Source organism: Cricetulus griseus, chromosome 3 (assembly GCF_003668045.3).
Source record: "Cricetulus griseus strain 17A/GY chromosome 3, alternate assembly CriGri-PICRH-1.0, whole genome shotgun sequence".
Taxonomy (NCBI): Eukaryota; Metazoa; Chordata; class Mammalia; order Rodentia; family Cricetidae; genus Cricetulus; species Cricetulus griseus.
In genome coordinates this window covers 94,094,939-94,118,811 of record NC_048596.1, presented here as the reverse complement: position 1 = coordinate 94,118,811, position 23,873 = coordinate 94,094,939, and the positions used below count along the sequence as shown (strand labels likewise).

The 23,873-nt window shown below is 44.6% G+C and overlaps 1 protein-coding gene across 1 annotated transcript; it reads right to left on the bottom strand.

Annotated features, from left to right (window-relative positions):
- Positions 1-7,594: 7,594 nt before the first annotated feature.
- On the bottom strand, positions 7,595-20,060 carry Hpx (hemopexin). Its single transcript, XM_027404943.2, has 10 exons — positions 15,869-20,060; positions 15,671-15,729; positions 15,522-15,593; positions 15,110-15,231; positions 12,441-12,594; positions 11,622-11,834; positions 11,238-11,366; positions 8,332-8,462; positions 8,081-8,243; positions 7,595-7,943 (listed from the first exon to the last, which is right to left on the bottom strand). The coding sequence occupies exons 1-10, from the start codon at positions 15,949-15,951 to the stop codon at positions 7,684-7,686; spliced, it is 1,386 nt and encodes a 461-aa protein (XP_027260744.1). The 5' UTR covers positions 15,952-20,060; the 3' UTR covers positions 7,595-7,683.
- Between the last annotated feature and the right edge of the window lie 3,813 nt (positions 20,061-23,873).

Sequence of the window (23,873 nt, the reverse complement as noted above, 5' to 3'; positions counted from 1 at the left end):
CAGGAGGATCTTAAGTTTGAAGCTAGGCAGGCTGGGCTACAGATCCAAATCCTGTTTCAAAAATTTTTTTTTAATTTCATTTTACACTCCAACCACAGTTCTTTCTCCCACACCTCCTCCTGCCTGTTCCTCGCCTCCTCCCATCCCATCTCGCTTTACCCCCAGCCAACCCCCAGTCCACTCCTCCTCACATGTAAGAGTTCCCATGAAGAGCCAAGATAGTGTGGCACAATAGGTTGGGGCAGGGCCAGGCCCCTCCCCCATGTATCAAGACTGAGCATGGCATCCCACCATGGGGAGTGAGCTCCAACAAGCTAGCTTAAGTATCAGGTTTGTATTGTGGTCCTACTGCCTGGGTCCAGCTAGTCCAAGGTTCACAACTGTCTCCCACATAACGGAGGGCTTAGTTTGGTCCCCTGGAGGACTAGAGTTCATGAGTTTCCATAAGCTTGGTTCAGCTGTCTCTATAGATTTCTCCATTATGGTCTTGACCTCCCTTGCTCATATATTCCCTCCTCCCTCTTCTCGACTGGACTCCTGGAGCTTGGCCTGGTTCTTGGTTGTGGATCTCTGTGTCTGGTTCCATCAATTACTGGATGAGGAATCTATGATGATAGTTGGGGTACTGACAAATCTGATTACAGGGGTAGGCCAGTTCAGGTATCCTCTCCACTATTGCTAGGAGTCTTAGCTGGGGTCCTCCTGTGGTTTCTTGGGAGTTACCCTAGCACCAGGTTTCTCCCTAAGTCCACAGTGGCTCTCTCTATTAAGATATCTGTCATTGCTCTTCCACTGCATCTCTCCCCCACTTGACCATCTCATTCCCTCTGTTTTCATCCCGCCTCCCCTCCTCCTTAGGTGGCTTAGTAGTTAAGAGCACTTGTTGCTTTTGCAGAAGACCCTAGTTTGGGTTCCAGAATCTGTATCAGGCATCTCATGAGCACCTGTAATTCTAGCCAGGGGAATTTACTTACCTGTCCTCTGCATAACCATACATATGTGGCATACACTTTGTTTGTTTGTTTGTGACAGAGTTTTTCTTTGTAGCCCTAGCTGTCTATTCCATTGTAGACAAGGCGAGCCTTGAACTCAGAAGTCTGCCTGCCTCTACCTCCCAACTGTGGGGATTAAAGGTATGTACCACCCCATCTAGCTCACATTTTTAAAAAAGATTTATGTATTTTTATTTATCTGTATTGGGGGAAGATTAAGGCCAGACAGGAGCTTTGTATGTTTGCCCTGGAGTTGGAGTTACAGGTGGCTGTAAGCTTCCCTGCCTGTGTTCTGGGTTGGGAGCTGGGGTTCTCTGGGAGAGCATTGCATGCTCTTAACTGCTGACCCACATAGATATAAAACACCAAACTAAAACTAGAGATTGCATCTAACACAGAAATCCCACTCCTGAGTGTGTGTGTGTGTATATATATATATATATATATATATATATATATATCTTTTAATATTGGTACATTTTCCACCACCCCTACCTCAGTTATGCAACCCTATCAGAGAAAGTTATGCTTTGCAGACCCACCCTTCCTGCTCTTTACTTATATGGACTCTTAATCCTACAACCCGCTTCATGGTGGGCTCCAAACTCAGACTACACCTGCATAGAGAATGTAGGGTAAAAGGTCTGAGTTCACATCAGGTTTAAAAACACAATAACACAATCCCTGGGCTCAAATACCCACCAATCCATGAGCTCAAAATCCCACCAATCCCTGGGGTGCCTCCAGCTCAGGACTAGAAATCCCACCAATCTTCACCCTGGAAAGTTCTTCTCCTGGCTCACCAAGAATCCCTACATAAAGCCTGCCTCCTGCTCAGCTGTTTACTGCTTCTCACCCCAGCAGAGGTGGTTACTCTTGTGTCTTTCTCACTAAATCTCTGCCTGAGGTGTGTTGTGTGGTGTGACTCTGTGGTATTCCTTGGCTCCCAACTGTCAGGATACCTTTTCCCCTCAGAGCTGCAACACTTACAGTGATCAATTTAGAGATGGGCACATGACTAAAGAGGAACATGAAAATCAGGTCCAGGAATTTTCCTGAAGCTATCAAACACAATGTAAGTTTGGCAGGCATCTTGTCACTAAGGAGGAGGCATCTTCCTGACAATGAGGACAACTTGGGAAAAAAAAAGCAGGGTTCAGGACAGAAAGACCTAATAACACAAACTTAACATCTGTATTGACCTTGGCTTGGAGTCAAAGTCTGCTTGCATAATTTTTGGGCACATAAATCAACAGATTTTTTTTCTTTGCTGCTATGACTACAAGTTTTTTTTGTTTGGTTGGTTTTTGTTGTTTTTTTGTTTTGTTTTGTTTTGTTTTTTTACAACTTAAGAGTTGTGATGGATATAATTATGGCAGATTTCACCTGTTGGTACTCATCCCCACCCCTACTTCTCTGTAATACCCCCTGTACCACCTAAGCCCAGGATCTGAAAACTACCACTCTTGAAGTTCTTTGTTGGTTTTGTCCCAGTTAAGCCTGAAGGTGGAAGGAAGGGAAAACTCTCCTTCCTTTTTTTGTCCACGTCTCAGCAATGATCCCTGAATATCAGAAATAAGGAAGGACTGAAAAGCATCAACAACACAAGCCAGTCCAAATGTGTCTGCCCACCTTCTGTATTTTTAGACAATACCTCTTCTCTGCTTTGCTCCTCTAAAGCAAGACTGGCAGTTAGTGTCCTAGTGTTTGGATATGCTGTTATCCCCCAGAGATATCTCCAAACCTCAACTTTGAAACAACTTTTTTGCTTTAATTTTTTGTTTTTTTTTTAATTTACTTGAAATGCCCAGAGTGGTTTCTGTAGAACTATTGAACAATGATGGTTGCAACACATACTCCTAGTTTGCACATGCATGCAGGACTTACACACACACACACACACACACACACACACACACACACACACACACACAGCTCAGAGAGTGTCAGTATGGTGATACATGCCTGTAATCCCAGCACTTGGGAGGTAGAAGCAGGAGAAAAGGGAGTTCAAAGTTACCCTCAGCTGCAAAGAGAGTTTAAGGCCAGCCTGGACTATATAAGATCCTACCTCCAAAAGCTAAACAAACACAAAACAACTCAAAGATGCTAAGTTGCCCAAAGAGAGTTAAGAAGCTTAGCTGGAGTTTGAAGTCAGGCATTCCAACATTCTCTTTCTCTAACCTCTAGCTAGATTTTCTTACTTCCTTCTCTTTTTATAGATAAAAATGATAGTAAGGCAGAAAAATGAAAACATTTTATGAAAGTACTTCAAAGATCAATCCTGGTGTTCACTCTTGGAAGAAAAACATGGCTTTCAGGAAATAGAAGACAGTGAAAAAGTAAAACAGCAAAAGCATGGGTGGGAATGGGGTGTGTGTGGAAGTGGGATAAAGGTAGGTTATTCTCATGCATGATGTGATGGTTTGAATAGGAATGGCCGCCATAGACTTATGTGTTTAAATGCTTGGCCCATAGGGAGTGCCACTATTAGGAGGTGTGGCCTTGTCAGAGGAAGTATGTCTCCGTGGAGACAGGCTTTGAGGTCTTATATGCTCAAGCTATGCCCAGTGTGGTACACAGTCTCCTTCTGATGCACGTGGATATAGATGTAGAACTCTTAGCTCCTCCAGCACCATGTCTGCTTGCTTCCCACCATACTTTCCACCATAACAACAATGAACTAAATTCTGAAACTGTAAGCCAGTCCTAATTATTTTAGAGGGGGAGGTAGGATTATGAGAGCCAAAAGGGCCAAGGACACCACAAGAAACACACACACACACACACACACACACACACACACACACACACACACACACACGGGGTGGGGGGTCAACTAACCCGGGCTCACAGGGGCTCACAGAGACTAAACCACCAACACCAACCAGAAAGCTTGCATGGGACTGACCTAGGCACACATGTTACAATTGTGTAGCTTAGTCCCCTTGTGGTACTCCTAACAGAGGGATCAGAGGCTGTCTGACTCTGTTACCTGCTTTTGGGAACCTTTCCTCCCACTGGGATACCTCATTCAGTCTCAGTAAGAGAGGAGGTGCCTAGTCTCACTGCAACTTGATATGCCATGGCTGGCCGATATCCATGGGAGGCCTGCCCTTTTCTGAAGAGAAAGAAAGAGGAGTGGATTGGGGGGTTGTGGGGAGAGGGGAGGTTGGGGATAGGGACTGGAAGGAGAGGAGGGAGGGAGTGGAAACTGTGATAGAGCTGGAAAAACTGATTTATAAAAATTAAAAACTTTTTTCCTTTATAAGAGTTGCTGTGGCCCCAGTGTCACTTCACAGCAATAAAACTCTAAGACACCTGGGATGCTGGAACTGAAGGAATTTCCTCACATCTGAAACAGTTATGAGTAATGAAGAGCAAAAGTTTGGCCATGGGGCAGCTGAAGTAGGAGAAACATTTGTGTACAAAACTTTTTGCATCTTAGAGGACACAGTCAGGAGGGTGATAGGTGATGGCCATCCAGCAGCTGATGGAAGCAGAAGCAGACACCCACAGCTAAACACTGAACTGAACTGGAATCCAGTTGCAGAGAGGGAGAAGTGATGAGCAAAGGGGTCAAGACCAGGCTGGTGAAACAACCCACAGAGACAGCTGACCTGAACAAGGGGGAGCTCATGGACCCCAGACTGATAGCTGGGAAGCCATCATGGGACTGCTCCAGACCCCATGAACGTGGGTGTCAGTGAGGAGGCCTCGGAAATCTATGGGGCCTCTTGTAGTAGATCAGAACTTATCGCCAGCATAGGAATGGACTTTGGGAGCTCATTCCACATAGAGGGATACTCCCTCAGCCTAGACACACAGGGGAGGGCCTAGGCCCTATCCCAAAGGATATGGCAGACTCTGAACCCCCCCCATGGAAGGCCTCACCCTCCCTGGGGAGCAGAAAGGATATGGGATAGGTAGGGTGTTAGTGGGGGGCAGGGGAGGAGGGGAGGAAAAGAGACCTGGGATTGACACATAAAATAATCTTGTTTCTAATTTAAATAAAACAATGGGGAAAAAGAATAAAACATCTTACCCTATGCAAAAAAAAAAAAAAAAAATGGTGGCAAGAGGCTGGACAGATGACATGGGTTAAAGCGCTTGCTCCACAAACATGAAAACCTGAGTTGGCATCACCAGAAGCCCATGCATATGCTGGATGGGGAGATGCCAGGTGGGCTGAACAGCCTCCTGCCATTCTAGCCCAGAGAGAGCAAGACTAACTGTTAGCAGTGAGCACTGGGTTTGACTGAAAGAGCCTGCCTCACTGGGAAGCAGGAAGAGTCCAGGAGGAATCATACGCACGCACCTATACATACATGTGTGCACACACATTCAAAACTACACAGATGCTAGGCAAGCATTCTGCCACTGTGTGTGTGGTAGTTTGAATGCAATTGGCCCCCATAATCTCATAGGGAGCGGCACTATTAGAAGGTGTTGCTTGTTGAAGTAGGTATAGCCTTGCTGGAGAAAGTGTGTTACTGTGAGGGTGGACTTTGAGGTCTCTTTTTGCTCAGATATCCCTCAGTATGACTTTCAGTCGACTCCCTGTTGCCTCAGCTACAGCTATAGCATCCTGTCTGGCTGCATATCACCATGCTCCCTGCTATGATGATAATGGATTGGACCTCTGAAACTATCATCGAACCACCCCAATTAAATGTTTTCTTTATAAGAGTTGCCGTGGTCATGGTGTCTCTTCACAGCAATAAAAACCTGAAGACAATTATATCGACAACTCTCTTTTTTACATTTTATTTTGAAAAACGTCTTATTATGTTGCCCAGACTGGCCTTAAACTCATTCTGTAGCCCAGGCAGCAATCACTGACTCTGTTACACTTCTGCTACCCAATCTCTCCAGTAACTGGGATCACAGGCCTGTGCCATCAGGAGCAACACTATACCTATTTTGAAGAAGTCATAGATAATACTATATAGATAATCAGAGTAACACCTCCAGTTTGGGGCTAGAGAGATAGCTCAGCAATTAGGAGAACTAGTTTCTCTTCCAGAGGACCCAGGTTCAATTCTCAGCATCCACATGGCAGTTCATAACTGTCTAGCAACTTTAGTCCCAGAGAATTAGATGCCCTCTTCTGGCCTCCGCCAGCACTAAGCACAGTACACCAAAATACATGCAAGAAAAACACTCAAATGCATAAAATAAATAAAAAACAAATACCCCCACTCACACAGCTAAAGTTTCAGGTTATTTTTTGAGCCTAAATTTTAGGCCCTAAAACAAACCAACCTCCAGTGTCAGCTGACTTTGGAAAGGAAAGAGGATCTCAGCTGAGGTTCACATGTTACAGCTCTCTAAATGGGTGATTGTAATGGAGCCTAAAGCTTTGGTTTGCTTCTGAGCAGAAAACAACCAAGCATTGTAACTTCTATATAGGAGGCATCTGCTGGTCTCTGGGGTGCAAACACCATGGACAGTAAAAGGCAGACCACTCCTACTAACAGACTGCACAAGGCTCCAGGCCCCAGAGGAATCCCCCCAGAGACTGGTTCTATACATGTGTGTCACTCCCCTAGCTTTCAGAGTCATTCCTTCTGTCCCCAACCTGCCACTGTCACACACCTAGTGCTCTTGTTTTCCCACTTTGCCTTCATTCCATTTGTACTTAACTGAAGGCAATAAAATCTTGACTGCTGATTTCTACCCTAACCACTCAGAAGCACAGTTTGAGCCTCCCCCACCACCCACAGAAGACATTCCACAGCACCTCCAAGCCAACCCACTTTGCATAGCATAGCTTTCCCAAGCCCTGTGGCTCCTGATGCCCTAGGGCCAATTGTGGCCAGGTTAGGTCAGAGTCTTAGATCTCTTACATGCTGGGCACACTCAACAGTTTCTCTTCCTACACTGGTCTGTTTTTCTCACTATGTGTAGATAGACTGGAAAAAATCATGTTCTCAGCTGTGAATGTATCTTAGTTGGTAGAGTGCTTGTCTAGCAGCACAAAGCACTGGGTTTGATCTCCAGCATGTCATAAACTTGGCATGGTGGTGCATGCCTGTAACCCTAGCACTGGAAAGGTCAAGACAGTAGGATTAGAGAAGTTCAAGGACATCCTTGGCTAAATGGGGAGTTTGAAGCCAGGCTAGACTACATGAGACCAAAGAAGAGAAGAAGAAGAAAGAGGGGGAGGGGAGGAGGGTCAGAGGAATCAGAAGAAATAAAAGGAAAAGCAAACAAGAAAAGGCCTGTGGTTTGGATTAGAAAGTCATCTATGTATTGACCTTTGCTTCCCATGGCCTTGTTTGAACTTGGGAGTCTCAAGAGAGTAGTTGCTTGAGTAGGAGACATGGCTCAGCTTTTAAGAGTTCACACTGATCTTGACTAGGATCCATGTTTGATCCCCAGCACCCACATTAGGCATCTATCTCATAACTGCCTGTAACTACAGCTCCAGGGAAGGTAATTCCTCCCACCTCTGTGGGCACCTGTGCTCACATGCACATACCATGCACTTTCATATGCTTTTTAAAACACAATGAAATGATAAGCATTTTAAAAAGAGAGTTGCTAGCTTTTTGATTCAAATTAAAAAAAAGACTGTTTCACAATCAACATCCCATGATTCATGTGAAGAAGCCATCTGGTTTTATTAGGATGAAAATGGAGAGGTGGCTGGGCTGGACTGAGCTGGGCTAATTCCCATCAGGGCTTCTTACTGACTGCACCCAAGGAGGCTGTTTACTTTCTGGGGCTGAGAAACAATCTTGGCAGCATTCAGTTTGTCTATACTGCTGTAGCAGTACAAATTGGGCCCGTGGATAAGGTACAAACTGGGACCACTGGAAGAACATGAGTTGGGACCAAGGGACTTTTCCAAACACAGAGCCCCGTCAATTTTCTCATGGGGCCAAGAAAGCTCTGTCCATGTCGCCTGAACACCCAACTTCAGGTCCAGCCACCATAGCCGCCGTCCTGGGAAGAAGACAACAAACTTAACATGGCTTCTATATCACGAGAATCTCAACTTAGCTTTTCTCATTCCCACCTGGTCATCTATGTCATGAATAGTTAGCAGAACAAGACACCCCTTAGTACCCAAAGTTCCTCACCTGCTGTAACATAGAGCCTGGAAGAACCAGGGCAGGTAAAGGTTGAATCCACAGTCTCCAGGCTGATCCCAGGAGGGCTCCCAAGTTCCTTCTCCAACCGCTTTGGATAACCATTTACTAGGGTATTGCCTCCCTTTGTCAGGAAGACATACACTTGAGTGCCCTAGGGGACAAATGAGATTAATCAACATAGACCTGTATAGTCTTGTCCTGTCCCAGTTTCCATCCTAAGTCTTTCTCCCAAAACACACCTGGATGAGATAGACTTTATCATCCCAGGAAAAGGCAGCATCTACTGTTGCAGGCCCCTGGGGCCAGTGATGAGCAATGGGCCAGCTATGCCAACCATCACGGCTGGAGTCCAGACGCCAGTAGTGGGAGCCTGTAGGATATCAGAGGTAGTGCTAGTGCTGGTGGTAAAAGCTAACATAGTGAAAGAATAAGCAATGAATGCAGTTTGAGTTATGAGAGGGAAAGAATGCATGCAGAGGCCAAGAAGGAACAGGGAGAGTGAGGGGAGAGCCATGTTGGGGACTGTGGCTCCACTGGAGCTGGAGTGAGTAGAGGCCTCAAAGAGAGGCAATCATGGAGAACAGCAGACCAGACTTCAGCAAGTGTGTGTGGTATATGTGAGTAAGGCATATGCATATGTGTATGGAGGATATATGCACTCATACATGTGTGCAAAGGCCATAGGAGGATGTCGGCTATCCTGCTCTATCAATCATTCTCCACCCCATTCTCTTGAAAACCAGATCTCTCACTTACTCTAGAGCTAGGCTAGCAGCCAGCAAACCCCAATGGTCCATCTGTGTCTTCTCCCCAAAAGTAATGGGTTACAGGTGTACACTCTAGTTTACCCAGCCTTTTTCATGGATCCTGGGGAATCCAAACTCAGTTCCTCACACTTGAGCAGCTAGCAAGCTTACTACCTGAGCCATTTCTCCAACCTCTTTTATTATGTATACAGTGTGGTCTTCATGTACCCCTGCAGGCCAGAAGAAGGTACCAGATCTCATTACAGATGGTTGTGAGCCATCATGTAATTGCTGGGAATTGAACTCAGGACCTCTGGAAGGCCAGCTAGTGTTCTTAACCACTGAGCCATCTCTCCAATCTCTTTTATTCTCATAGTAACTTACTAAAAGAATAGACTCCCACTTTCCCTCATTGCTCTCTAATTAGGCTTGTGTTTCTATCCTCCATTGAAATTGTTCCTATCAAGGTCAGCACTGTCCTTCAAATCTAATGGTGAATTTCTATCTCCTGGCTTTCAGCAGCAATTAACTGCTCACCACTTCCTTTTCCTTACAGACAGGGTCTCAGTTCTTATGTAGGCTATGGAGCTGTGGGTGGCATTCATGAACTTCTCTGCTTCCACCTGCCATGCCCAGCTTATATGGTGCTAGGGATCCAATCCAGAGCTTTATTGCATGCGAAGCAAACACTACCAATTGAGCTACATCCCTAACCATTCCATCCTCATTAAACATTCCAAAAAAGAAAATCTTGTCTCCTACAATTCCAGACTCATCCAGTATGGAACTTATCTTTTTGACTACCCCTTTTGGTCTTCTATCTAAGAGATTAGAGTCCCTATTTTGTCCTCTTTTCTTCTCTAAATGCCTTTACCTCCCTTGGTGGTCTCATAAATACCATCTGTGTGGTAGGACACCACAGACTGACTCTTTTCCATTCAGACTGACATCTCCTTTGAACTTTAGGCTAAAACTTAATTGTTGCTGGAGAGATGGCTCAAAGGTTAAGAGCACTGGCTGCTCTTCCAGAGGTCCTGAGTTCAGTTCCCAGAAACCACATGGTGGCTCACTACCATCTATAATGAGATGTGGTGCCCACTTCCAGCCTGCAGGCATACATGCAGGCAGAACATTGTATACATAATAAATAAAATTTCAAAAAAATTAATTGTCCACCTGACACTTTAATTTGGTCCTTTTTGGTACCCCAAACCTAGGATGTTCCAATCAATCTCTGCTCCCAACACACACACACACACACACACACTTTGCCTGTGGTTCCCCCCAGTGATCCCACACACTCACCATAGATGCATAATCTCCTGACACACGTTCTTACTACAACATGTGTTCTCAGCTCAGCTCTGTACTGTCACAACACGTATGTCTCATAAAAATGTGCAGTTACACGTTTTTTATTAAGGTGTGTATTCATGCTGAGAGGATACACTTTTGATGTAGCTATATAGTTCTCAATAGAACTTGTTAATCACAACATACCATATTTGCTCAGAAGTTAGGAATTAAAAAGATATTTTTACTTTTCTGTGCCCTTGCCATTTATGCCACTTTTGCTACATATATCTCAGGTTAAATGTAATGTGGTTTGTTCCCTCCCCAGTTTGGAGATGTCTAGATGGTCTTCAGTGTAGAGAGTGCCCTGTCACTACCTGCCTAAGGAGCTGTTTGTCCCAAAATATCATAAGTTGGCTTTTTACCAACTGATGACACAGATCAAGGGATGGGTCTCTTAATTGAACATTTAAAGCAAAAAAAATCTCCCTGAAGCTACTTCCTAAGGGTCTGGAGTATGCAAGGGTCTGTTTGTTAGCAGTGGGCACATCTCATCTCTAAGTGATGCTGAGTCCAGAGGCCAGGAAGTAAGAACTAAACACGTTGGAAAGATGGGGCTCCTGAAATGAATTAAGGGGGAGCCAGAGTACTCAGAAAGGCATATGTGAGAGCAAATGACACAAGGAGGCACAGACACACAGGGAGATCCAGAGAGCAAGTGAGAGCCAGTAGTCTCAGAGACATGCAAGAGCAAGGGATACAAGCAGGTGTGGACACACAGAGAGGTCCAGAGAGCAAGTGACAGTCAGAGAACTCAGCAGGGCAAGGAAAACATGAGAAATACCTGGGGACATAGGGGTCCCACAGAGTACATAGACAAGGGAGTAGATGACACTGAGAATCAGACATGTAAAAGGAAAGCCTGGACAATGAAAGATAAGGTTGAAAATATGCATCTGAGGAGATGGGAGTGCTAAATGGAGGTGAGGTACAAAGGGACAAAATACAGGACATGGTGATTAAAGTGGAGGGGCTATATCAGAGAAGAGAGGTATAAGCAAAAGAGACAGGAGGGTAGAGATGGGGAATTTGGGGTAGTCTCTCACCAGTGAAGGCATAGGTGGCACCACGGTGGTCAGACATTAATGCAGTCAAGCCAGGATCTGGGCTACAGCGGGAATGCATAGGATGGGTGCTATTCCTGTGACCAGTTGCATTTCTGTGTCTACCATGGCCTGGAAGAGAAATGGGTGATGGAAACACACAGAGAGGGAGGGAGGGAGGCTGGGATTAGAGTAGGTTCTGCTGATGAAGAGATAGCCAAGGTTAGTAGGAATATGGGTTTTCCTGTTTGAGGATAATGGCGGGAAGCACACCTAAGATACCGATGTAGAGTACAGAGTTAAGGTGGGAGGTAAGCATATGAGGTCAGCAAACTCAGCTGGGCATGGGTAAATTCCAGTAGGTCCCAGAGGCTGAGGCTTTCTCACCTCTGCCAGGGCAGGGCATGAAGTAGTCACGGGCATCCAGAGGGTATCTGGGAGGCACCTCTCCTGTGACTGGGTTGAAGCGCAGGAACTGGTTACCCTGGAAGCAATAGTAGCGTTCAAGCCACCTCAAGGCTGAGGTGCAATTCCCAACAGCTGGCCAGGACCGTTCTTTTATGGTTCTTGTAGCAAAGTCCCAGAACCACTTGCGGTTACCTACGACCAAGAAATCAAAAGGCATTCAGTGAGGCTGGGTTTTGTGCACCTTGGGCTTGCACTGGGGCCCAGAATAGGTGGGATACAGTAGATGGCTACATGGAGCCAACAAACAGCAGGGAGGCAGTTGAACAGTTGAATACATCAAAAGCCAGAGCAAAGTGTACATGATCAACCCAGTAATAGGAAGAGTTGGGAGAAGTCAGAGAAAGAGGAAACAAACTGAAACCCGAGGTAGGAGTTTTAAGGCAGACAAGAAAGGAAACTGAAGGCAAATTTGGTATATAGGGAATAGTGTGTAGTTTCTGGAGACAAGGTCAGGGGGTGTTAGTAGTCAAAGTGGAAAGGTCGATAGGAGTTTGGTCATGGTGAGATGTGTACATGAGGCCATGGAGCACAGGTCTGTCCCAGTGTCATGAGGAACGAAGGAGAAATGTTAGGCCAGTTACCTTCATTAGAATGACTTCTACCCCTTCCTCTAGCCTGTCACGGGCCTTTCCATTCATTCTCTTTCCTTATAAAGCCAACAGTGGCTCTTCTGCCATCACCATGAGCACCCTGAGTACCATGAACCCAGCTGTGTTTTCAGATCCTGTGTGGACACACCTTGAAAGAAGAGTATGCCTTCACTCGGGCATTCTCCATAATGGCATTCCACAGCCGCATCCAGTGGGTATGGGATTCCAGGAAATTCTTCTTGGAGCAACTTTGGATATCCGTTTTCCTTCTTTTCAGGAGGGTATACCCAGACTTTGTCTCCCTGCATTCAAAAGCACTCTCTTGGGAACTGTTCAGCTCTAGATACATTGCATGCACATGCAGTTTTGCTCTGTTGCACTTATTCAGCATCTCCTTACAGCTTCATGCATTTTCAGTCCACTAATGGAGTACACCATGTTGCCCCTTGTACAACACATACTCTCAGCCAGCACAGTCACCATACTACAATGCATTCACATCTGACTATGTATAACCAGGCGCTCCTGTGGCACACTTAATTACAGCACTCAGTTTGGCAAGCACATCCACAAGTAGGTATCTTCTAATCACTCACCCATTCATATATTCATTTGCCCATTTATTTATAGATTCATTCAAGAAACATACACCGAATGACTATTACAGGATGAGCATTATGAGAAGCATCCAGGGATAACAAGAACCCTTGAAAGCAACTGTTTCGTCCCAGCCATTCAGCCACCAAGGTGAAAAGCATGCAAAAGCATATGAATAAAATAGGGGGAATGTTTAATTATGTCTGGAAAAGTCCTAGAAAGCATGGAAAGAAAGTATATGGTCGAGTTGAAAAATGAGTGTGAATTTACCGGGTAGACAGAGGACAGCAGGATAGAGGATCCTAACATGTATCGAGTACTCAGAAGACTGTGTGTGACCTCATGCGACTGGTACACAGTGAGCATAGCAAGGGAGGAAGACAAACAACTAACAAACAAACAAAAAACAAGGCTAGCTCCCTCAGACCAGGTGCACCTGGCATATTGGTAACCAGGTACATGGAGGTTAATTTTACTGAAACAGGAAACACAGAGGAAAGGTTGCTTTGTAAGAAAGATGCTAAATGTATTTGGGAGGATGCTGGGTTTGGTGTATCTGAAGAATAGTTAAGTCCAAGATTTTCAACAAGAAAGTGAAAAAGAGATTTCCAAAGCTCAGAAGAGTGATCCAGATCAGATATCTAGAGCACAGAACCCTCAAAGCCATGGCAGAGGTTGAATTCACAGGGAGGGTGCTTGGAAAGGCTGAGTGGATCCCCAAGCAACATTTTGGGACTGACTGTGCCTTCACACAAGCTAAAGTCATCTCAAAGGAGGGAATCTCAATTGAGAAACTGCCTCAATAAGATTTGGTTGTGGGGCATTTTCTTAATTGGCGATTGATGGGGGAAGACCCAGCTCATGTGGGTGGTGGCCCTGGGTTCTATATTAAAGCAGGCTGAGCACACCATAGGGAGCAAGCAAGTAAGCAGCACCCCTCCATGGCCTTGGCATAAGCCCCACATTCGTGTTCCTGCCCTGTTTGTGTCCCTGCCCCGTCTTCCCTTGATGACGAACAGTCATGTGAAAGTGTAAGCCAAATAAATTCTTCTCTCCCCACCTTGCTTTTGGTCATGGTGTTTCATCACAGCAATAGTAACCCTAATGAGGACAGTGGTTAAGAAGAGGAAGTGGAAGCCAGGTGGTGGAGGTGCATGCCTTTAATTCAAGCACTCAGTAGGCAGAGGCAGGTGGATCTCAGTGAGTTTGAGGCCAGCCTGATCTATAGAGTGAGTTCTAGGATATCCAAAGCTACACAGAGAAACCCTGTCTCAGAAAAAAAAAAGAGGGAGTGGAAAGTGGCAGGATAGGAATGAAGCTGTCAGTCAGGGCCACCCCAACCAAACACACCCTTAGGCAAGAGAACATATCTCTTCCTATGAGCAGTTTGGGCCAGGGCCTGGGGCTTCATGAACACAAAAGTCAATGTTTTTTATACTTTGCTTGCCTCCTTGGCTAGGTGCCATCATGTTGGGAACAACTTGCCTCACATAAAGGGAAACATATACAGGGTCATAGAAACCAAGGAAATAAGTAGCAAGGCCAGCTAGAACTAGATTATGTATGAAGAATAGCCACAGTTGTGCATGCTCTGTCTCTGTCTCTCTCATGCACACACACACACACACACAGAGACAGAGAGAAACAGAGAGAGACACAGAGAAAGAGATACTGTTCTTTTTCAGGAAAATAAGGCACAGGGGGCAGAAACGTTGTACCTATTGGCTAGGGCCTTGCTATAGTTTGAATATGTCCTTCAAGGTTATATGTTCATTCCCATGCAACAGTGCTGGGAGGCGGAGCCTAATAAGATGTTAGTTCATCAGAGCCCAGCCTCACAAATGGCTTAATGTCATTATTGGCTCAACATGATAATGGGAGCAGGTTAGTTATCATAAGAGTGGGCCACTATAAGAGCATGTTTAGGCCCTTCAGGCTCTCTTGTGCCTTCTTTCTTTTACCTTGGTGCCATCTTTCTATAGGATGTGAAGCTTCACAAATCCCCTTGCCAGATACCAGCACTATGCCCTTGGGCTTCCCAAACTCCAGACCCATGAGCCAAGTAAAACACTATTCATTAAAATTACCCAGCATCAGATATTCTGTTACAGCAGCAGAAAATGGACCAACTCAGGATCCATGCCAAGGACACTTGAGGGAGGAGGGACTCTAATGTTGGTTCCAGCCCTTTACCGGCCAGTTCTTCCCTTGACCCAGTACCTTGATCAGGAAAACACTGTCAGGACCACGACGGAATGCAGCATCCACTGAGCTGGTGGAATTCTTCCATCTCTCTGAGATTGTTTCTCTGATCCAAGTGTAACCCTTCCACACGAACTCCCCTGAAAAATCAACATTCTCTGAGGTTATCCAGAACAAACATTTGGATGACTGAGATAGCTATTTATACCCTCAGAAAATCCCTGAGCCCTCCCACAGATGAAGACACCCTCTGAAGGGATAGTGCCTGGAGGTCCAAATATTCCAACCTTTGTCACTTTCATTTGTTTGCTTTTTAGACAGAGTCATCTATGTAGCCTGGGCTGGTCTTGAACTTATTATTTACTGGCCTCAGATTTCCTAGTTCTGGGAAATATATATATATATTATCAATATCATAGCTTTCTCCTACCTTTAAAGAACAGCATGGTCCCATTGTGATCCAGGGTGGCAGCATCAAAGCTCCAGCCATCTGAGCAGCGCTCTGGGTTGGAAAAATATCAGTAAGATGATAAAATGCAGAGACAGAGAAGACAAAGACTCAGGGGATTGGGGCCTCACCGATTACATCTGAGTCTGGCTTGGTCTCACTTTCACCTTCAGCAACATTCCCACGGGCACTAGAGAAAACACAAATAGATATCTGGGTCCATTGGATCCTATTCCTCTTCCTTAGCTCATGGCCTAGGTCTGGAAACTGGCCCCATCACACTCAAACCCAGATCACAATCCTCTTTTCTTAAGTACAGTTTTACTCACGAAGGAAGAGGGTTGGCAACAGCCAGGGACCAGCACAGGCCCAGCAACACCAGGGTTACTGGTGATACCACCGTCCTAGCCATGCTGAGCTGGAAAGGTCACAGGACAGCACTGGGCATGAGGCTGAACTTATACAGAATCGGAAACAGCACCACCCCCATTTCTAACCCTATTGAGAAATAGCGATGTCATATTTGCAGATGGCATCACAGCAAATAAGGTCAAAGTCTAAAAAAACCCCAAATCCAAGACTCTGTCTTCCCGGCAGTAGCCCCCCCCCTTCAGCAAATTTCCAGCTGTGACTAGCTCATATCTACTGGGACTCTCTCAAATACTGACAGGTGTAGTTGCTCATAAATCAGAATAGGGTGGACAGTTACCTTTATAAGGCTGAGTTTATCTCTACAATGGGAGAGGAAAGAAGGGGGAAAGTGAACCTTTTCTGTGTACTGAGTATCAAGTCCAACTCAAGCAAAGCCTATGACAACTAAACAGACCACTGCTTATAACCCTGCACACACGAATGAGCTTCCTCAGAGATATTCAAAAGAACCTTTTCCAAGCATCAGTCATGGGGGCCTCTTCTAGGGGTACCCCCAAACCTTTACAGATGGTTTGGAGATATTATCTATCGCCAAATAATTGTCTCAATGTGCCAAACCCTGTCCCAAACTCAACCAGAAAAAAAAAAAAAAAAAAAAAAAAAGCTTCAAAAAGCTTCCGAGGGAAGGCGTGACAGTATCAGGGCCCGAAGAGTGTCAGTTCCCTGTAGTCTCTCTTGATAATTCCAACTTTGGGGCGGGGGGGGGGGAACACTTATTTACCTATCACAGAACATACCGAATTGAAACTAGGATTGCACAATGTTTATAACTGATTTTGACTTAAAGGTTCATTACCTTCTTCATACATGCTCTCTTGACTAGCTTTTCCGACCTCTCAGCCTCTCATTTCCTTTATGTCACCTACCAAAACTTGACATTATTTCCAGGTACTTATTGATTGCTTTTTGTTAGTTTTGTTTCTTAAGCAATCCCGGGTTTTCCCACATACCAGGCAAGCACTCTGCTATCCCGAGTCCTGTTCTTGTTTTGTTTTCACTTCACTGACCTGCTTTTCTTCTTATCATTGCATTTCTGAGAATTTTTCCTCTTCTGAAGCAAGTGGACATTATTAATGGGGGTACCTTTATGACAGGTACATACTGAACTTTAGCAGTCACATTTGTTTGCCACTGCCCTTTGTCTGGTGGTTCCATTTCTCTCCCCAATGTTTTGGTCCCACATCCTTCTCCTTCCTGAGATATAACCTGCCATTCCCAGTACCTGCTATTCTCACCACTTCCTGGGACCTCCAAAGCCTGCCTCAGTTACACCCAAGACTTGCTGCCAGCTCAGTAGAGAATTGTAGGTAGCAGCAGCTATGCTTTAGCCTGAGTCTCCCAGACCTCTGTTCCTTAGTGGTCCTTCTTAGGGGTCTTATGGTCCTTACATCCCTCTACCCAACCTTGGCAGAAGCCAGAGCTAACCATCTCCTTTATTAAGTGCTGAGATGAGACTGCAGGCCGTGATCATGCTGAGTTCGTGCCCTGCTACTTGCCCCAGGATCTCTTTTCTATTCTGTAAAACTTCCAACTAGAACTCTGGGAACTCTGGGGCATGAGACCAAGTTTCTGCCATCACGTACAATGTCCTCTCTTGACTAACAATGAACATATGTTGTTAGTGTTACTCCTTCCTCATGGGTCAGTGAGCAAAGCTAGATTCCCAAAGGAAAAATGACACAGCTATTACAGCTGAGGCCTGACACCCATCTTCTCCCATCGCAAGGCATCTCTGGCTGGATCTGCACTGGTAGCTGATACCCCAGACTCACTCTCTTCCTCACAGCCTCTGATACCTTATATAGCCTTTCTGGGGATCCATTACTAACTTGTAGGCCAGTCTCTGTCTGCCTAGCAGAGTCTTCTAAAGAGAAACAGCATAAATACTAGATGCTCATTTTACAGCATTGCCTCTTCCCATACAGTTCTGGGCCCCTTTATACCATCCCTGGATCCATCACCTACCTCAGAAAAGTGTTTATGGCCCTTTAATACTGTTGTCTCCTAACTCATGTACCATGCATTCAACTGTTGGCTTAAATGCAATGTCAGAACCTCCAGGGAATGACTAGACCCCCCACAGTGTTTCACAAGTAGGCAACACAGATGAAGCCCAACTTCTAGACAAAAACTGTTGAGGTAGAGAATTACATCCACTTACAAACTCTGGGCTGTGAATTGGTGGCAACTTTGGTAGTGGTCACAGATCATAAGTCACAAGGTAGCTCTCTCCTCAAGCACTCAGCACAGTACTGACCTTGCTTTTATTCCTCTCATCAGAAGAGGCCACTTCTGCTTGTCCTCAGTCTATCCAGCCCTCCTCCTGCCTGGACCAAGACATTTGTTCATAGTTATGCACAGGCGCCCCCTGGAGGCCACAGGCACCAGTGCACTCATACCTTCAATCACAGGTCAGAGGCTGGGAAGATTTCCCTCCTGCTGACTGGCTTTCCAGACTTGCCCTAACACTCCTCCTAAGCCCTAGCTACACGGGCTTAGGGGCACGCATATCCTCTTCTCTGCCCCTTTCCTGTCCTCTGTAACCCTCCAGTATTCAGAAGGGGTATAGAGACCTCAGTCTCTAGCTTGATTTCCAGGGAAATTCAAGTTCTGAAAAATACAATCATTTCCTTTTTAGTGTAGTCTTAATTCTCACAACCAACAGCTTTTTTACTTCCTCCAGGAAAGACTGGACATAGGCCAGCAAAACCCTTAATGGCTAGGACATTCTCTGGCATTGCAGGCTCTATATTTAAGCTGAACATTGACCTCATTATTCCTTGGGATAGCTTCGTCCAACCTGCATTAAAACTAATCTGACTTCGGTCATCACTCCTGGGATGACTGAGTACTGAGTGTGCCAGGCCTGGTGCTTTCATTGTGTACCCCAGAGCAGAGCAGAGACTGGATTCTCCCACTCATGGGGTTAGAAAGCTTAGGAATAAAGCTTCAGGCACCTAAAAAGAGCTCACTGCTCCCACTCAACCCCTCCAACAAAAACATTTTCTTTTGCTTTATAATGGATATTCTGGATAGTCCATTCTTTTTTTTTTTTTTAATTTCCATGTGTGTGCCTACTTGTCTTGTATTTGTACTGTGTGCAAGCGTCTGAGGAGGCCAGAGATGGGTATTGGAACCTTGGAACTATAGTTACAGGCAGTTGTTATCCTCTGGATATGGGTACTGGGAACCACACTCTGATCTTCTGAGACATCTCTTCTGCCCCTAAACAACCTACTCCTATCTCCATATGGTAGAAAAGAATTTATTCACATCTACTCGGAACCTATATCTGTTGTTGTACTAAGCACTTATTGAAACTTCATTTAATTGTTTTATTTTGTTCCTGTGGTTTGCATATATTTATCCTCTCCAAATCCATGGAAATTTACTCCCCAACGAGGCAGAGGTGGGAGTGGGACCTACGGGGAAGGTTTTAGGACAACGCACTTATAAAAACAAGCATATAAAAAGGTTCTCTCTCTCCTGCCATGTGAAGAGCAGTCCCTCCTCATGAGGCACCGAAATCTATCAGCACCTTAATCTTGACCTTTCCGGCCTCCAGATCTGTGAGAAATACATTTCTTTTAAAATAATTCTCCTCAGGTATTTTGTGTTAGCTGTACAAATGGCGGAAGCAGAACTGTTTGTCTTATTTTATGATTGAGGAAACCAACATTAAATATATTAGCCAAGTCACATTGTTAGCAACTGATGGAGCCCTGATTTAAACTTTGACTTCCTGATTCCAAGGTTTACTCCTAAGTTTATAGAGGGCCATGGCAGTAAATATTTAACAGTTATCCTCTAGGGGGAGAAAGCCTTGATTTGTAATTTGCTGACTTCTGTGGTATAAATCCTATCACATCACGATCAAGCTACCAAACGTTTGAAACATGGAATGGGGGAAAGACATGCTGTAATGGAGTTCTGTGTGGTCTTCCTAGCCCTCATATGTAAAGAAACCAAGTGATGCTTTTGAGTATTCTTCAGCATTTATTTTTTTTTAAAGATTTAATTTTAAGGTCATATAGTTCAGCTTTTTTTTTTTTTTTGAGACAGTATGTAGCCCATGCTAGCCTCCCACCCATGACCCTCCCACTACAGCCTCCTGAGTACTAAGCTCAAAGGCTTGTTTTAATGGTTTTTCAAGACAGGGTTTCTCTGTATAGCCCTGGCTGTCCTGGAACTCAGAAATCTGACAGCCCCTGCCTCCCGAATGCTGGGACTGAAGGTGTGCACTACCATGCCCAGCAGTTTGCAGGTTTATGATCACAGATCCCAGAGAAACAAACCTACCTGTCCAGTAGCACAGAAATGTTATATAAACTTTTGCTAACACACATTTTAAAAAACCCTATATGAACCCTTAAAACAAAACAAACCAAATATCTGGAGAAATAGCTGGGCATGGTGTTGCACACCGTGAATTCCAGTACTAAAGAGGTAGAGGCAAGAGGATCTTTGTGAGTTCAAGGCCAGCCTAGTCTATGAACCCTGGTGCCTGGCTACAGTTTAATAATGGCTGGCTTTTAGCAACCAGGTCTCAAAGTTGCTTATAGTTTTTGTGAGGCAGGCACAAAAGAGCTACAGAATCCACTAACCACCATACAATTTAATTGTGCAGAGAACATAATTATTTTTTGGTACTGGAGAATCAAATATGGAGTCTGGCACACACTAGGCAAGCATTCTACAATTGAGCTATGCAACACCAACCTCAAGATAAGGCGTTATCTGCCTTTTCCCTCACTGCTGTATCTTCAGCACATGGAACAATGCCTAAAATACTGTATTACATAAATATTAAATCCTGTGAATTCTGCTTTCTAATTATACATAAAATCTGTATATTTCTGCCCCCTTACTAGTACAAGCACTGTGTTTTTTCATCTGACAGCTTCCTCACTTCTGTTCCCCTGTAATCAGCCTGCTCCTCTACACTGGGCTTCATTATCAGGGTGCTCTCCAGAAGGGTACCCAAGGTTATCTGTTCTTGCTTAAAAGACATGTTATATATTCCAGCTTTGTCACACCTCACCTACCACCACCACCCCCCTTTTTTTTTAGGTAGGCTGGCCTGGAATTTGCTATGTGGACAGACTCTCAAAACACTTAGAGATCCAACTGCTTCTGCCTCCCGAGTGCAAGGATTAAAGGCATGTGCCACCATGCCTGGCTCTTTCCCCATTCTTATAATGTCCTCCTTAAAAACAAGGATCCTTTTTCTTTTACAGAACACCTCACACATCAGCATTTTTGTTGCTGTTTTAAGACAGATCTGACTGTAAGGTCTGGTATGTAGCTCAGGCTGGCCTCAATCTTAAAGCAATCTGTCTACCTTAGCCTCCCACGTGTTGCGAACTCAGGCTTGTAAAGACAAAACTACACCTTGTTTTTGTCTTTTGGGACAGAGTCTCTGTCCTAGAACTCCCTATGTAGACCAGGCTGGCCTGAAATTATGAAGACTCTCCTGCATCTTTGCCTCTTGAGTGCTGAAGTTAAAAGTGTATACCACCATGCCCAGCTATTTCTCCAGTTTATGTTTTTTCAAAGGTGCAAATAGGGTATTTAAAAATACATGTTAGCAAAAAGTTTATGTACCTGTTCTATGCTGATGGGCAAGTAGGTTTATCTGGAATCTGTTTCATTTTTTTTTTCTTTTGGTTTTTCAAGACAGGGTTTCTCTGTGGCTTTGGAGGCTGTCCTGGAACTAGCTCTTGTAGACCAGGCTGGTCTCGAACTCACAGAGATCCACCTGCCTCTGCCTCCCAAGTGCTGGTATTAAAGGCGTGTGCCACCACACCCGGCTTGGAATCTGTTTTCTACTTTAAAAGCTGGGATAAACATTTGTCACACACACTTTTATTTGTCCAATTTTTCCCTAAGCTACATCCCTAGAATTGGAAGGCAACAGATGATTTTAAAAGCCAGGTCTTCAACAGGAGCAGTTTAGAGATGTTAACACTTTCTTTTCCACTGATACACCTCTTTCCACCTCACTCTCCACTCACCAGTTCATTGGCCATCTCACCCATCCCTATTGCATAAGTTCTTCAGAGCTTTGCTGTTACACTTGGACCCAAATTTGGCCTTAATTAAGTCATCCAGCTCAGCTCTAACTTTCAAATCGATTATTTTCCTCTCTCCAACCAACTTCTTTCTGAAGCTCCTGTGGCCTCCTTCAGATTCCAAACCCAAAGACCTCTGCTCTTAGGCAATCTCTGCTTCCTTTACTTAGCATGGCTAATCTCTGTCCATTCTTTGCTTCTTCAGCAGGATACTGATTAAAAGAGGCTTTCCCAGTTTACCCTGTTTAACACTATTTCTGTCCTTGTACTTTATTTATTCCCTTCACACTTGAATTCAAGTTGTCATTACACATTTAGTTCTTTGTCACAACACGTCTCCTTTCCCACTAAAGTGCAACTGCCCTAAGGACAGGGACCATTTCTGTCTTGTTTCCCCAGGATCCACTGCTCTTTCTGACCAATTGTCCTGGGTAGTAAGTGTCCAATAAATCTTTAACAGATGAGTGAGCCTGTGGAACACACCTGGTCATAGAGCAATAGTTCCCAACTTGTGGGTCACAATCCCTTTGGGGTTGCACATCAGAAATTTACATTACAATTCATAACAGTAGGAAAATTAGTTATGAAGTAGCAACAAAATAATTTCATGGTTAGGGGGTCACCAAAAATGAGGAACTATATTAAAGGCTCTCAACTTCATGAATTTTAGGAAGGTTAAGAACCACTGCCATAGAGGATCACTGAACAAGCGGGACATGAGTTCATGCAGGACCACAAAATAACTTTCTGATTTGTCCTGACAAAGGGTTGGTAGTGATGCTCCATGTATGTGAAGACCATTTGAGTCACAAAGATTGAATCATGACATGACTTCCACAATCAGGCAACCATTTATACCTACCTAAACCTCAGATAGGAAATACACAATGTGGATGGAAGCAGGAAGAAATAAGTGGCTTCATTTTGAGACATCTCTTGTATAGCTTAGGAAGATGGCCTAATCTAGAAACAAGCTCTAGAGTCCCACTCTCTGGCTGGCGGAAGAACTATTTAGCACTTCTCATCCAGGAAAGGTCACCCTTATTGTCATTTTATTTCCCTCTTCTGCATTTAGACATTCCAAGAGATTAAAAATAGGAACTTGGAGCTTCCATTCTGCATCACAGCTGGTGCTTTGCTCAGAATGGAGGGAAGGAATAGTTTCCACTGATACTGAGCCCACTGCCTCTCTTGGTCAGTGCATGGACTGAGGTAGCTCTGCTCATAATCAGAACCAGAGCTGGTGAGAACACTGCCCTACAGCTTTCAGGAAATCTGTGTCCCTCCACCTGCCTACCAGGTCTCAACCAATAGTAATGGAGAGGACCAAAGAGTTAAGTATAACCAAAGCTTCTATGTAGTCCAAGTAGTACACCCTTGACCTCTGCAAAGATTTCATGACATTCATAGTGCCTTCCATCCGAGGCCTAGGAATTTATTACACTATATTGGACAATATTTTATCTCTCCCATAACCTTTCATGACCAACATTCCCAGATCCACTATTCCTCAAATCTGGTGTACCTTCTCTGCCAGTCATCATGCTAAGGGCAAGGAGCATAAGATAAAGAAGACAGTGCCATTCACTATTAAGAGAATGACAGTTATAGATCCAACTCTGCTCTTCAGTCAACAATGCGACCTATTTCTCTGAGCTTCAGTCTCTAGTACAGAAAGAGAAATTGTAGTCCCTACCTCCCAGGTCACTGAATATTGTTTTAATTATCTCTGCGATTAGCAATCCTACCAGGAGGAGACTAGTGCTCTGGAATGCAATGTGAAAAACCTTAATTCCATTGTGGGGTGAGGGCAGCAACCTTGAAACACAGA

Coding starts and splice junctions, on each gene's coding strand:
- Hpx (XM_027404943.2), bottom strand. CDS start 15,951: ATGGCTAGGACGGTGGTATCACCAGTAACCCTGGTGTTGCTGGGCCTG. Junction 8,463..11,237: donor TGCCACCTATGCCTTCACTG/GTGAGAGACTAC, acceptor GATATCCTACAG/GCTCCCACTACTGGCGTCTG. Junction 8,244..8,331: donor ATAAAGTCTATCTCATCCAG/GTGTGTTTTGGG, acceptor TTTGTCCCCTAG/GGCACTCAAGTGTATGTCTT.